This window comes from Alternaria arborescens, assembly GCF_004154835.1.
Source record: "Alternaria arborescens strain FERA 675 chromosome Unknown contig_30, whole genome shotgun sequence".
Lineage (NCBI taxonomy): Eukaryota > Fungi > Ascomycota > Dothideomycetes > Pleosporales > Pleosporaceae > Alternaria > Alternaria arborescens.
The window spans coordinates 128,451-141,906 of record NW_021167885.1 but is presented as its reverse complement, the minus strand read 5'-3'; the positions used below and the strand labels follow the sequence as shown (position 1 = coordinate 141,906).

At 51.9% G+C, this 13,456-nt stretch overlaps 6 protein-coding genes across 6 annotated transcripts; 4 read left to right on the top strand and 2 right to left on the bottom strand.

Moving 5' to 3' along the window:
* Positions 1 to 743: 743 nt before the first annotated feature.
* Positions 744 to 1,640, top strand: AA0111_g9869 (hypothetical protein; the record flags this gene model as incomplete). Its single annotated transcript, XM_028656475.1, has 2 exons — positions 744 to 1,332; positions 1,387 to 1,640. 2 exons carry the CDS (start codon positions 744 to 746, stop codon positions 1,638 to 1,640), a joined length of 843 nt encoding a protein of 280 aa, XP_028502586.1.
* A 1,885-nt stretch (positions 1,641 to 3,525) lies between these two features.
* On the top strand, positions 3,526 to 4,578 carry AA0111_g9868 (hypothetical protein; the record flags this gene model as incomplete). Its single annotated transcript, XM_028656474.1, has 1 exon — positions 3,526 to 4,578. The coding sequence occupies one exon, from the start codon at positions 3,526 to 3,528 to the stop codon at positions 4,576 to 4,578; it is 1,053 nt and encodes a 350-aa protein (XP_028502587.1).
* A 729-nt stretch (positions 4,579 to 5,307) lies between these two features.
* AA0111_g9867 (hypothetical protein) lies at positions 5,308 to 7,029 on the top strand (the record flags this gene model as incomplete). The annotated part of the gene is made up of 4 exons (XM_028656473.1): positions 5,308 to 5,340; positions 5,393 to 5,620; positions 5,671 to 6,397; positions 6,452 to 7,029. The coding sequence occupies 4 exons, from the start codon at positions 5,308 to 5,310 to the stop codon at positions 7,027 to 7,029; spliced, it is 1,566 nt and encodes a 521-aa protein (XP_028502582.1).
* Positions 7,030 to 10,516: 3,487 nt separating this feature from the next.
* AA0111_g9866 (hypothetical protein) lies at positions 10,517 to 11,316 on the top strand (the record flags this gene model as incomplete). The annotated part of the gene is made up of 2 exons (XM_028656472.1): positions 10,517 to 10,621; positions 10,675 to 11,316. 2 exons carry the CDS (start codon positions 10,517 to 10,519, stop codon positions 11,314 to 11,316), a joined length of 747 nt encoding a protein of 248 aa, XP_028502583.1.
* Positions 11,317 to 11,516: 200 nt separating this feature from the next.
* On the bottom strand, positions 11,517 to 12,143 carry AA0111_g9865 (hypothetical protein; the record flags this gene model as incomplete). Its single annotated transcript, XM_028656471.1, has 4 exons — positions 11,517 to 11,677; positions 11,728 to 11,819; positions 11,882 to 11,947; positions 11,995 to 12,143. 4 exons carry the CDS (start codon positions 12,141 to 12,143, stop codon positions 11,517 to 11,519), a joined length of 468 nt encoding a protein of 155 aa, XP_028502584.1.
* Positions 12,144 to 12,434: 291 nt separating this feature from the next.
* AA0111_g9864 (hypothetical protein) lies at positions 12,435 to 13,215 on the bottom strand (the record flags this gene model as incomplete). Its single annotated transcript, XM_028656470.1, has 3 exons — positions 12,435 to 12,744; positions 12,795 to 12,905; positions 12,962 to 13,215. The coding sequence occupies 3 exons, from the start codon at positions 13,213 to 13,215 to the stop codon at positions 12,435 to 12,437; spliced, it is 675 nt and encodes a 224-aa protein (XP_028502585.1).
* Between the last annotated feature and the right edge of the window lie 241 nt (positions 13,216 to 13,456).

Sequence of the window (13,456 nt, the reverse complement as noted above, 5' to 3'; positions counted from 1 at the left end):
ATTTCCAATGACAGATATTCCATTCATACCTGCCAAATGATTCGGCCGTTTTGCAACGGTAAATGCCCTGTAATTGATGCAGCAAACTACTGCAAGTTTCGCGAAGCGAAGTTGTTCAGGTCGCCGACTTGCACGACTTCATACGCCCACCGTACCGGATGTAATGTTGTACACAGATCTTGACTTGTTGAAAGGCTCCGTGGCGCTGTGATGTTATACGACACGGTTGGCTTAGCTCAATGGGAAATCCTCCTCATTGACTTGCGTGCTATATCCGATTCGGATCCACTTCGTGTTGTCTTCGTGTATCATCCAGCTTGCTGGTCCCCTGCATGAGATTGTCTGTGTTCTGGAATCGCACTGTTGGTGATGACAGATTCGGTCCCTCCTCGGATGCCCCGCAGAACCGGGGAAGTATGTGCTTCGCCAACATCTACTTCTTCGTAATTTGTACAACCATAAAACCGTGTCAACATTCTAAGCTTCTCTACGAAAGGCGGGTTAAGAGCCGCACTGGCACTTGCACTAAGCCATACAGAGGCTACTGACCTCATTGAATCTGCACGATTTGGCAGGTACAGATCTGGTTGATGACGACATCATTCTTAGACAACATCAAATAGTCTGATGCTTCGCAACTCTTAACTGCTTCAAGCGCATCGCAATCAATCAATTGTTCTCTCACAATAGCAACCATAGCTTCACGCGCAGCATCCCGTCGCCTTTCGCGATTCCTACGCACCATGTCTACTACAGCACCCTCAGCATCGGCCCTCCCGCCCGCGCCATGGAAGTCGCTGTTCAGCGAGCATATCTCCAAGATGAAGTCGCCCGAGTTTGTTCTCGGAACACTCGATTCAGCACCCAAGGGCTCACCCACCCCTTTCGTGCCACGCGTGCGATACTGCATCCACCGCGGCTTCTGGGCTGAGCTACCAGAGAACAAGCACAACGATGCGGAACGCAACCCTCAAGTCTACCAGAGCGATTGTCCTACATTCACAACAGATGTTCGAATGGAGAAGGTGGGACAGATATTCGCAACGAGTGCCGGACACGCAGAGAGCAATGATCAAATACAGGGTAGTGGTGGTGGAGGCCCTGTGGAGGCTGTTTACTGGAACGCTGATACTGGCACACAATGGAGAATCAAGGGAAGGGCATTCGTCATCGCTGACGATATCGAGGGTGATGAGGAGAGCAGTGGTGTGAGGACTGTCAAGAGCGAGGTGGGAAAGAGGATGAGAATTGTTGATGAGGGCAAGGAAGACCAGTTCAGTTGGCAGAGGGAGCTGACAGGATTCTTTGGCAACCAAAGTCCTGGCATCAAAGGTAGGAAATATTGCTGTGTTTGAAGCTCTGGAAGACTCTAACGCGAATTCACAGGCTCGTTCAAGAACCCCCCGCCTGGTCAGCCTACATCCAAACCTTTCGACGACAAGAACCTCGCACTTGGGTCCAAGGTAGATGACTTGAAGGACCCCGTTGCACGCAAGAATTTCCGCCTTGTGGTCATCGTACCAGACTCGGTGGAGCAGACCGATCTCAGCAACCCCGAAAAGGCACGGAGATTTAGATATACATTTGACGAGAGCGCAAAGGCCAACGCCGGATGGAGGACTGAGGAGCTATGGCCTTAGAAGCGCTGCGAATAGGTGTTTATGAGTACGCATGAACGGACAATCGAAAACAAATTGGCAACCGAATGTTCGAAACAATACCACAGAGTTCCCTGATGTTATTCGATTCCTTCGTAGGGCCGAGTGTATGCATTGTTGTTGTGTAACTCGTTTGTCGCAGCGACCCTTGCTTGCTGCACATGCATGGTTTCGATGCAGTCTTCCCCACAACGTGGCTCAGGTCGGCGACCACGACCGTGGCCCTTGTTGGTTTGAACAGTCGCCTAAAGGTTGCAAATTTGTTGAGCGTGCTTCAAATCGGAACATGGGATTTTCTGGCTCAACATTAGTTCCATCGAACAAGCTGCTCGCTGCACATTTCTTCGTGTTCAAGTACGTTGGATCAGACTTGGACGCGAGTTTCGTGAGTCACAGCGTTCTGGTCTGACGACATCAGAAAAGCAGAGGTGCGAAACGAAACGTGTGTTGAGCAGGCCCCTTATCCGCATACTATTTCTGTCGTGTGGTTACCCCAACGGGAAATCGATGGGTAAAGAATCGTCGGCAGCCTAGGATGATCCCGGAACGCTAATCTAAATAATGCTACGTGTGTTAACGTTCATGCTACAGCTGTTTGTGTGGTAAACTTCGACAGTTGGAGATCCACTGGCATTGGTGCATATCAACAGGTCAGGTGGGCACACCCGCCTTCCTAGGCTGGCATCGTTCGCGAGCACAGCAGGTCGGTCACTGGACTGTGCACAGCAAATCATCATCTTACACAGAAACAAGATTATGGAAAAAGTCTCCGTCACGTACGTGTACTGTGCGGACGATTGGATACGGACGGCATGGACGTCTGCATTCACTCCTTGGTCGTTTGAACTACCACTTTTGGTATGTTATTCGCAGGTTGAAAAGAACACAAAGGGCGCCACGGTTTCGATCCGGCTGAGGCGCTGCGGCACGGGTGTAGCTACGCCGCACTGGTGCTTATTGGGAGTAATAGCCGCCGGGCGGAAGTTCCATGCGCGCCATCGCCAAATCGATGAATGGGGGGTGAGCTGGCAACCGTTAGGCCGGCGGCGGGTGTAGGCGGTGATTCGAGCTGTCATCGCAACTGGAGGAGTGGAGCGAGCCGCGACATGGAGGGAGATCATGTGCAAAGCGCAAAGGACTAAGAAGCGATCCCCATGCGCGTCTAGCGGGTCACGACAGGTTCGGTATGTAGATGCGTTATCGTGGAGCCATGCGAAACACCATGACAATGGCATCGATGCTGTACTCGGTCGGCCATGTGGCAGCGCAACAACAAACTCCGCCGTGCAATGCTCAGGAGTGAGGCAATTGAGTCTTGTAATCTTGCGACTCGTCCCTAATAAGGCCGAGCGCCCTGTTCGATCACCGCCAAGGGTACGGAACCGTTGCTGCGGTACCCCATACCTGTTCAGAGCGGAGTATCTTCCTTGCACCTTGCACCCGCACCGATGCAAGTCCGTGACTTTGCTTTCTGGCTGCCCCCTCTTTCTTCTTGATGCAATGCACTGCCGTGGATTTGTACCTCCGTCGTCCCACGCTGCATGTCGGTAGACAGGACAAAGTTCAGTCTGGCCCCGCTGATCGCATCTCATATCAGGCGCATTCCCCTGCTCGCCAGCCCGTCCCTCTCCATAAGTAATCGCTGATCGTCTGTCACTATTTCTCCGCCGACCGCTGGACGCGCAATTACCCCGACCATATCCTCTTTCCACTGCCACTCTGCACACCTGCCTCGTTGCTCGCTGGCCGACGCTCACATCGATATCGTAGCAGTTGCATGCAATCGTCCGTCTGCACCATTCCCTGCCACCATCACCCCTGCCGCCCTACGCCGGAACTCGGATCCTCGCCAACCAAGACGCCCGCCATGTCCGACATCGAGAAGTCGTTCACGTACCTCCAGGACAGCATACCGCAATGGCTTCAGGATATCGCCAGCGTTGAAGAGAAGGTCACGGCCATGCAGAATGACAACACAAAAGTGCCCATGTCACAGTCGCCATTCGGAAAGCGGAGGACAGACTCGACCGCGTCCATACGACCAGCACTAGATGCCATCGCCGAGGACGCAGCGCCTTCGAATGCAACCCCGACAGACCCTGTGGGCAGCCGCAAGCGCAAGTCCCTCTCCGTCTCATCCGGTCGCGTTTCAGGCCCCTCGCGCCATCGCCCTCGCACAATGGTCGTTGTGAGCTACGATGGAGATATGCAGAAGTCTTTCGAGCTGCTAGTGCGCGCGATAGGAACAGGGCGCAACTTGCTGAGGAAGGCCAAGATGGAGGCTCGGATGAACGAGATGGCTACTCAGGCAGAGTCGAGTGAAGAGGACGACGATGTCGACGACGATGATGATGAAGAGGTCGATCTATCCAAGATCAATTACCGAGCACGTATGTCATCACTACGCGCGATGTCAGCAGCTAGGAGAAGCGGGCGGCTTGGTGTGAGCAGCGGAGTAAAGACACCTGCGGTGTTATTCGACACCTCTGATAAGACACTGGAACAAGCTCAAGAGTCGTGTGAAAGGGCAGCGCATCTCACACTACGCGACGGCGACTGCAGGAAAGAGTTGGAAGGAGTACGGAAGAACTTCGAGGCTATGCTAGAGATCGCAAGGGCCGAGGTTGAGAAGTGTAACGCACGCAAGTCACAACATCCGCCTGAGCTGCAGGCACACGAGACCTCCGACACATCCATGTCATCCCTAGAACCCGAAACACTACATCGAAAAGACACACCACAAGCCGCACTGCCGTTACCTGAGTTAGGTGTCCAACCGAAGACGACGCTACCACAGGAATCTTCCAGTGCGCCTCAGCCCCCCAAAATCGTCGATATCGAGGTTGATGAAGAGGATGACGATGACGATTTCGTATTGCCGCCTGTCCGACTAACATCGCGACTCAACCGGCGAGACTAAACCTTCATGTCCCATTCATTCGTTACTTTTCCATGCGTTCAAGCGATTCTCGTCTCAGTCACTGCTTTTGGTACGGCGTTCTCATGGTACTAAGTGAGCAAGCGAGCCACTGTTTCTCACGTCATGCTGGGGATGAAAAAGGGGCAAAGGGTATCATATCCATATACATCATCAAGCAATTATTGTGCATCGGCGTCTTTTCGCGAGATATTGTTGCTGCTATTGTTCACCGGAGTCAACCTGACCTGAAGCTCTTTGTGCTTACAGTTGAGAGAGCAGTGTGTATTCGCTGATGTCTTTTGTGGTTTGTTTACATTATATTAATCACCGTCGTCACACGATCGAGGCCTTAAGTCACGTACTTCATTCTCATCTTGCTTGCATTGTAGTTATTCGTTTAGCTGCGGGCTGTTCTCTCATTAAGCCGATATCTTTGACCTCGTGGTACATGATCAGTGCTTTCCGTTGTTGTCACTTCCTCGCTCCTGCCCAATGTTAAACGCGCACTTGAGGAAGGAACAAAAACGAAACGCAAGTTGCTCCACTCAATGCAACTGCCTTCTGATGCTTAACGTTTCTGCACGCGCCTGATGCCCTCTACCGCTATACTCACACAAGCTCCACTCACCTTCTTTGACGCGGCCCTACTATCGGTGGGCCTGAATGGCTTCTACGTAAGGGAATACAATCACTTCGTTCAAATTTTCTGCCTACTTAGAAGAGGCTCAAATGGCGGGTGGAAATGCTGTGCGAAGTAGCGCTGTAAGTGAATCCTTTGTTTTCTACCTTCACTCTCATTACTAATGCGACGCAGGTGACTGCCCCAGAGAGAGCAAACATCGATGAAGGGCAAAAATATGCTTCGGACTCGCATCGGACTAATGAAAATCTCGAAGACAGCAGAGAACCCTCCGTCGTACCTGACGAGACTATTGATCGACGTGGATCTAGTGATACTAAGGGCGCAGTCAACATCGAAAAAGTTGTCTTTCGGACCCCAGACGAGAACAGCGGAAATTCCCAAGAGCCCGTCAAGAGACCAGTAAGTCTATTCTCGTTCGACCCGAGGTAGAGATTGACTATGCTTCGCAGCATCTTCCTGAGGTTCCCAAGAAAGACCGCGGCGCCAACCTTCCGTCTGATATCGACCTTGAGAACTTTGCCGATTTGAAGAAGTCAGGTTGGACTCCACCTACCTCTACCATCTCCGTATCCTCGTACGATCTGCGCAACAGAACGCAGAGCAAGCTAGTGTACGATGTCAAGTATCACCCTATGGACGATACCATCCGGCCTTCTCAAGCAGCGAAACGTCGTACAGCCCACGGAGAGGTGCCAATACTCGATTTTGATGATGCGAGTGATGCCTTCACCCTAACTGATACCGCAGCTAGCATTGGAGAGTCGAGCGATACGCGAAGCGAGGATTATGAGGAAGCGCCAATGCAAAGCAAGCAAGCCAAACGACGCAAGCAAACCAAGTTGCGGCCGTTGCCTGCTGAGGGCACAAGACGTTCCACACGTAAGGTCTCAAATCAGAAGACATCGTACAATATGAATATCCACCCTCAAGACAAGTACCTAGTCATATCCAGCGATGATGACGACAAGCAGACTCCAAGCAACAAGCGTAGGGAGATCACTCGTAAACGTCCCAACGCCGACGATAGTTCCGTACCTGACATTAGAATGGCAAAGAAGCCCAGAGTTTCTTACCAGGATCGATCGCGCCGCACAGACCTTGGTACTTCTGAAAGCCTAGACTTCAGTGGTGTGCCCATAATGCATAGTGTGGAGACTGGTGGAGCTACCAAGCACAGTACGTATATGCAGTTACAATATCCTCATGCGAGCTTCAACTGATCGTGTGCAGCCATTGATACTACGACGTCTTCACATTCTTCGCTTGTTAACAGTCTCCCTGACCATTGCATTCGGCGCCGGGAAGGTATGGACGTCTGGCACTACCCTCCCGGAAAGAGATACCTTAACCATGGTCGGGATTATTGGCCCACTCTCCCAGATCAGGCGTTTGAGATCTTCCACGAGAAGCTCGAAGATCAGCTAGCACGCGAAGCTATGGAAGCATCACCACCCAATTACGAACATGACAACAAGGAAAACATGAGCAACGCAGGCCTTGAGCCGGGATCTGATGACTACGGTGGCATGTCTATCATGCCGTCTGCGCAGTATCTACAGTCAAGCGATGAGCAGCAGCTGGCAGATCATCGTGCCCTTGTCTCTGAAGCTCTTTATTCTGACACCGCTCCGCAGTCATATGGGCTGGATGGAAGTCATGGCACCTGCGAAGTACAGAAAGATGGCCTGGTAGAATACATGGATATCCTCATATCTGGTGGACACTTGCCCCCGGGTCCTGCACATGCTGAAGCACAAGCGGAGACCCAGGATTCGGTACTCGACTCCGACTCTGCAAGCGAAATCTGAGGGTCAGAGTTGTAGGCCTGTCAGCGCGCCACACACCAAGAGGTCGAGTCGGTCGTCTCACCTGGTGTTTCTGTCAGCTGTATCGACTTGTTTCTTCAAGAATCAGCTCTAATTGCATTGTCATGCTTGCTGACAGCTGTATCGCTATATAGCTAAATGTACACTTGCAACTACCTTGTGTTCCATTTCTTATCCTCACCATATATACTATGCATTCCATAAGCCATTTCCGGCACACATCATATATGTATGACTGAAGCTTAGCTCACTTCGTGCTCATTGTCTGCAGGTATGGGAGGAGTGTGTAGTTACAAAGTACTATGTTTTAACGTACAGCGGAGCACTGCACAAAGCCGGCCAGTTTCTTAACGTTTCGTAGTCAAGTTGTGTACATCCAGAATGCGATCTAAGTCTTTGGCAAAGAAGAACGTATAGAGCAGAGAAGACGTCCTCTAGTCAAATCTGGATACATGCTATATCCAGTATAGTTGATCGACCTTGATGGCATCGCCGATACAGTCCAGTATGCAGGACCAGAGAGACTCTCCATATGCCTTCTATGGTCTCGTATAGCGAAACAGATCGCCAACTAAGAAATACTATACGTATGTCTCCGTCTAAGTCATGTTAGTACAGCACAAGCCAAAGTTTGTTACGGCGCCCGTTAGATACGAACGCTTCATGCTACTCGCCAATATCACATGCAAACTTGCTGCATTTCCCTGTACCGTCATAGAAGGTTGACAGCGTTCTGTATATGCCGTGTTCCGGTGACGGTGTTGGTAGGCTGTCTACAATGTCAGATCGGAGGTGATGAAATTCAGGCGTTTCAGCCTATGTTGATCTCTCATTAGTAACATGCTTTTGGCATATAAATGATATCCTCTCAAAAAGGACGCATGCTCTTACTTCTGCAGTTGCATAGTGCTTATGAGGAATACAATCTGTAATGAACGCCTCAGGTGCAGCCGTGAAGGATTAGAAAATCTGCATGGAAGGACGACGTTGCAACCTCAAGAACTACATCATGGGTCACCTTGCAGTGCTGATCTCATCCATCCTCGAGCTCGTATGGGGTTTGCTCACCTAAACTCTAATTTTCCATGACGTTCTTCCACGATAAAGATCGTCTTCGGCTTTGAATCACGATTCGATACGTTAGTCTGGACAGTAGTGTCCCGACAGTGTGTACCTCTTGCGTATGTAGGTCAGCCGAGCTCTGTACCAATTCATCATTGCAGTGTTCCAGACACATGATAGAGTCCCTGCATAGTGTACCTGCATAGTGTACCTGCCCACGAGACTTATATAAGTGACCTCGAAACTGCAGTACGCCGATACAGTACCAAAGTCCTGTCTACAATACGAAAGCGAAACGCGTCTTCTATATTTGACCGTCCGGGCGAGCCCGGACGCCCGGTTGCCAGGAATAAGCGATGGCGCGCTATTGCCAGCGGAGCGGCCATCTAGTGTCGTTCTGGATGCGATCTACGTCGCGGTCCAAGCGCAAGGCTGGCTGGAGACGATCTTGGTGTCGGTTATGGTGTTGGTGTTTTTGGGACGGAGGAGAGCGAATCTCGGATACACGGATAGCTTGAAGACGGCTGGCTGCCGCAAGTTCGCAAGATCGTCGTCGGGAGCGCTGGCGCAACTACACCATGATGCGTGCGGACCGCCAGACAACAGTACTATCGTCTGTCCAACACCGATTATGTGAACTTTGCCACTTCCGCGCGCAAATGCAGGTTGTAGCACGTGGGGACGCTTTACTTCCTTTTCGGGCATAGTGGATGTATGGCAACTGTGTTTAGTGAACTGGCTTAAGCCACGGAGGTTGATCTTGTCCCGTCACGACCCCACACCCCATCGTCTCTGACCAAAGGTCGATCAACACCACGATGCCGTACGCCGCCGGTGAAGCTGGCCGGATATCGTCATATCGTATCGTATTGCGCGGAGTTATCTGCGATTTAGGTCTCAACCTCATTCCATGGTACGAACAGTCTCGTGGGACGATGTACTGCACCGCGACGTCGAGCGCGCGAATAGCTTGCTTGAATACGATGGCGCTTGAATAATTTGGCCTAGAAATTGTGGTCTCGAGGAATCTAGTCTATCGTCCGATGTCATTGTAGGTTTCCATCTCCGCTGTTGCATGGCGGAGCGGCCGTTCTGTCAAGCAGAGTGTCATGCACGTTTCCTGTCGACCGCAGATGTGTTTCCAGTTCATCCTTGCTTCTCCCGCTCTCAGCCAAGTGGTAGCAGCGCAACGTCGCAAAGACCAATGGGAGGCCCTCCTCTTACCACAACCTTGAGCACATCTTTGCTTGGTCTTGCGCTTGCTGTCAGCCTTTTTGCACGCTTGTGCGCCCTGCAGCCATACTAAGCTCATCTGCCGACACGCGAGCTTTCTCATCTGGTTAGAATGGCGTCGCACGCATGGTGCTTCCTGGCAATCTATGACGGCAGGGCTAGACTTATGAGACCCTGCAGACTCAATTTGGAGGAGCTTATTGAAGATTGAGGCTTGTAAGTGGACGTGGAATTGGTGATGGCTACGTGTTGTCTCTGTTGTTGTCTATGCCAAATCTCACGTCCTCTGCTACTGAGCGTATAGCATGAAGAGATGCACACTGTTCATCGCGTTGATGACAACACTCATTGTCCCGCGAGCGGCTCAGTGTATTCTGGGCATACATTCTAGTCCCTCGTCTCGCCGATTCGAGCAAGCGTTTCAATTAATCTATTCCCAAAAGGGCCTTGACAGGGATCACACAGCCAGCCTTGCTCCAGCCAGGCACAGCCGCTTCCTCCTGCTACGGCGACTAAGACATCGTACGCCGCACACCGTCACTGTATCTCTGCTCTAGTCTACGATCACAATGGATGACGGCGGGTGTGGAGTGAGGGGCTTAGGCCTAGAAACAGTGGTCAGTCTTCGGCTGGCTACTCCGCCATCAGTCGTCTGATCACATCTAGCGTGCACCACACTGCGTCTGGGAATTGGATATAAGGTGTAGGTCCATTTCCTCAGGATTTCGATATTACAAGCAAGCATCGATCAAGGTTCTACAGCAACTACTGCTACTACTAGTACCTCGAATCTTGTAAACTTATATTGATTGGTCTCCTGACTCTTTTCCTTTTTCAGTATATTTATATACTCGTTTACGGGAATATTCACACGGACCTCTCGAGTTCGGTGACTGTTATATACGTCTACATTACTTCCGGTGTCACGCAAGGCTCCTGCCGCCTTCCAATTCATACCTTACCTGGTAGCGCGAAAACAAACGGAAAAACGGACGAGGACTTCTCACGCGCACGGAGTTCGCCACCGAGGATTCATTGCACGCCGCTATCATTACCTGATACTGTGAATTTGGGCCTCTCGAGTTCCTTTTCTTAATTACAGGATTACTCGCCGAACGACTGCGATACAACTACTCCACCACTTCACCACTTCTATACATCACCCATATACAAGATGGTCAAGTTCTCCACTCTCGCTCTCGGGCTCCTCGCCATCGCCGGCGAAGTCTGCGCACAGAGTAAAGTAAAGGTCATGCCCTTTGGCGCTTCCATTGTTTCGGTACGTCCTTCGCTTTCTTCACTCAACCCTTACGCCTGCTAACCCTACCAAAGCGATGCTGGCGCGCCAATCTCCAGACTAGTCTTAGAGCTGGTGGTGTTACGAACTTCGACTTCGTTGGTACTCAGAAGAGCAGTTGCGCTGGTACCGACATCGATCAAGACCACCAAGGCCACCCTGGAAAACAGGCCGCGGAATTCGTAGCAAAGGGTAACCTTACTGTCTGGCTCAACCAAAACCCCCCGGATGTCATTATCATGCTCCTCGGTACCAACGACGTCATCATCGGAAAGAGGTCTGTCGACGACATTCTTGCCTCGTACGACATCTTAATCGGACAAATGCGCAAGAAGAACCCCAATATGCAGATCGTCTTCTCTAACCTACTGCCTCTGGACCCAGCGAAGTGGGCTGCGTCTGCCGTAAAAGGAATCAAGGACCTCAACACTGCCATAGCCACCTACGCGCCGAAGAAGAGCACCGTGAAGAGTCCGGTGTACTTTGTAGACAACTTTAGCGGCTTCGATCCAGTCAAGGATGCCGATTCGGACGGCGAGCATCCCAACCTGACTACGGGCGTGCAGAAGATGGCAGCCAAGTTCCTTGACCCTACCAAGACGGCAATAAGGGCAGCAGCTGCATTGAAGGCGAAGAGGGTCAAGAGGGCTGATAGGATGTTGAACTTGTCTGAGTAATAGGATGTTGAACATATCAGAGTCAACAGAGACAGATGTATATAGTAACGAATTCATGATCTTTCATTCTTCTCATGACTGAGCTTGGGTATCTTCAAGTACTTTTTCGAACCAAAACGCCGTTATAATTGCGCCGCCAGACGGATACTACGAGCCGAGGAACGACTACGTGCATTTATCGAAATGGTGAGCGGAAATTTTCAGGGCTTCTCCGTACTGTCAGAGTCGCCCTCAGACGCGTATGTATCCGTTTGCGCGGCAGCTTGCTCCCTGGCGGCCTTTCGCGCGGCCAGAATGCCACGAGATTTCTTACTCCTAACCAGCTTGGCTTCAGCAGCCTCAGCAGCCTTAACGGCAGCGACTTTCTTTGATTGGTCAGTATGCTAGTCGATCTAGGAGATAGTCAAATACTTGCGGCTGCCTCCGCCGCCTTAGCAGAGTGCATTGCAATGGCTACAGCCGCCGCCGAGTCCCTTTCATTACAGACGTATGTGGTGTCGTATCTAAAGACCGGTGTACAAAGTCAGTACGTCTCTCATGCAGTTCGTACAGAGGCATTACTAACGCGCCCCGGCCCATTTGGTGAGGATGTTGTGAATCGCCTTGGTGACTACGTTGCAGTCCAATATGGCTATGGCCGTTAGTAAAAGGTATCGCGAAGCCATGCGACATGCTTACAGTGATTGCGAATGTGGTGATTCTCCAACGACCACGGTCAAGTCAGAAAATTTGTATACAGCTCTTTCTTGTGTTAGCGCCATGGTGAAGGGCAGTGTCTCGAGACTGCCCTTCACCTCTAGTGAAAGAGGCATAGCGGCGAGGTTCATTTCGATGGTAAGGAAAAGATTTACGAAGGAGCAAAGGGGACTACGGGGAGAGAAAAATATATATGAGAGTCAGCTCCAACCATTAGCGGTCGATAAACTCGCCGTGAATGCGGAATACGGAAGATGCAAACGCTCCAAGAGGGGTAGTATTGCAATGGCCGGGCGATATGCAGGGACGCTGGAATAACAGAATCACAATAGAAAGAGCCGGGAGGAAGAATATTGAAAATCTAAATCAATGCAGTATGTACACATGCTATTCCACGTCTGCCAAAACCAACTCTTGAACTCTTATTTGGTGAGAACGATCTTGAGCTTCTTGGGCTGGTGAGTAAACAAGTTGGCATAGGCCTTGGGAGTGGTCTTCCGCTTGTTAGGCTCCTGGACAAAGTACTCGTAGCCCTGCTTGTTAGCAAACTTGATGGCATCCTCCTTGGACTTGAACTGTATCCGGTGGCCGTTCATGAAGTCGGCCGACGACTGCCAGCCCATGAGCGGGTTCTCCCATCGGTGGCCCTTGGGGAGAACGTCCCAGTCCATCAGCCAGTGTGAGGCGTTCCAGTCGCCGGATTGTGTGGCTGTCTTGGGGGGCTTGTAAATGCTGCAAGAAGTCAGTACGGGGGGCGGCGTCGGATGCGGGGGTTGCCGTACCGGACAGTACGCGCCTGGAGGTCGGTGGGAGCGCCGGAGAGGACGGCAGCGGCGACACTCTCACCGGGCTCGCTTCCATCCATGACACGCTTGGGGACGGGGGAGAAGTTGCTGGGGACATATTAGCCATATGCTCCCGTGGTTATTCTAGTCGCGGGTTGACGCACGAGGTCCGGTAGTCGATGGCGACATTGTAGTCTGGCCGGTGCCTCATGCCCTCGGAGGCGGACTCTTCGCGGATCTGGGTCGAGTCGCTGTTGAGCTTGACGGCGGGCGCATCCTCAGAGCTCGTCTTGTGGCCGTGGGGAGTGGGCTCGTTGGTTGCATATGTGCGGAACGACGGGGCCATGGCCCTCGTCGCAGAGGGCCGCAGGGCAGGGGCGAGGACGCGCGATGCAATTGACCTCGGTAGGGCAGACATGGTGGTTGTGTCGTCGGGGTGGCGGGCGGGAATCGTGAATGTCGGTCATGTCGACGGGATGAAGCTGGGGTGGTTGCTTGGCGAAGGCGCCGGCATAATCCGTCGTGCAGCTTTCTTCCTCGAACCTCACCACCGACCGCACGCCCTCCATCTCCACTCCATCGTCTTGCCCGCCCTGGTACGTCGCCCGAAGCGACCCACTACGCGGAGAGCGTGCAATTGATGCTGACTGAGCGGTAGC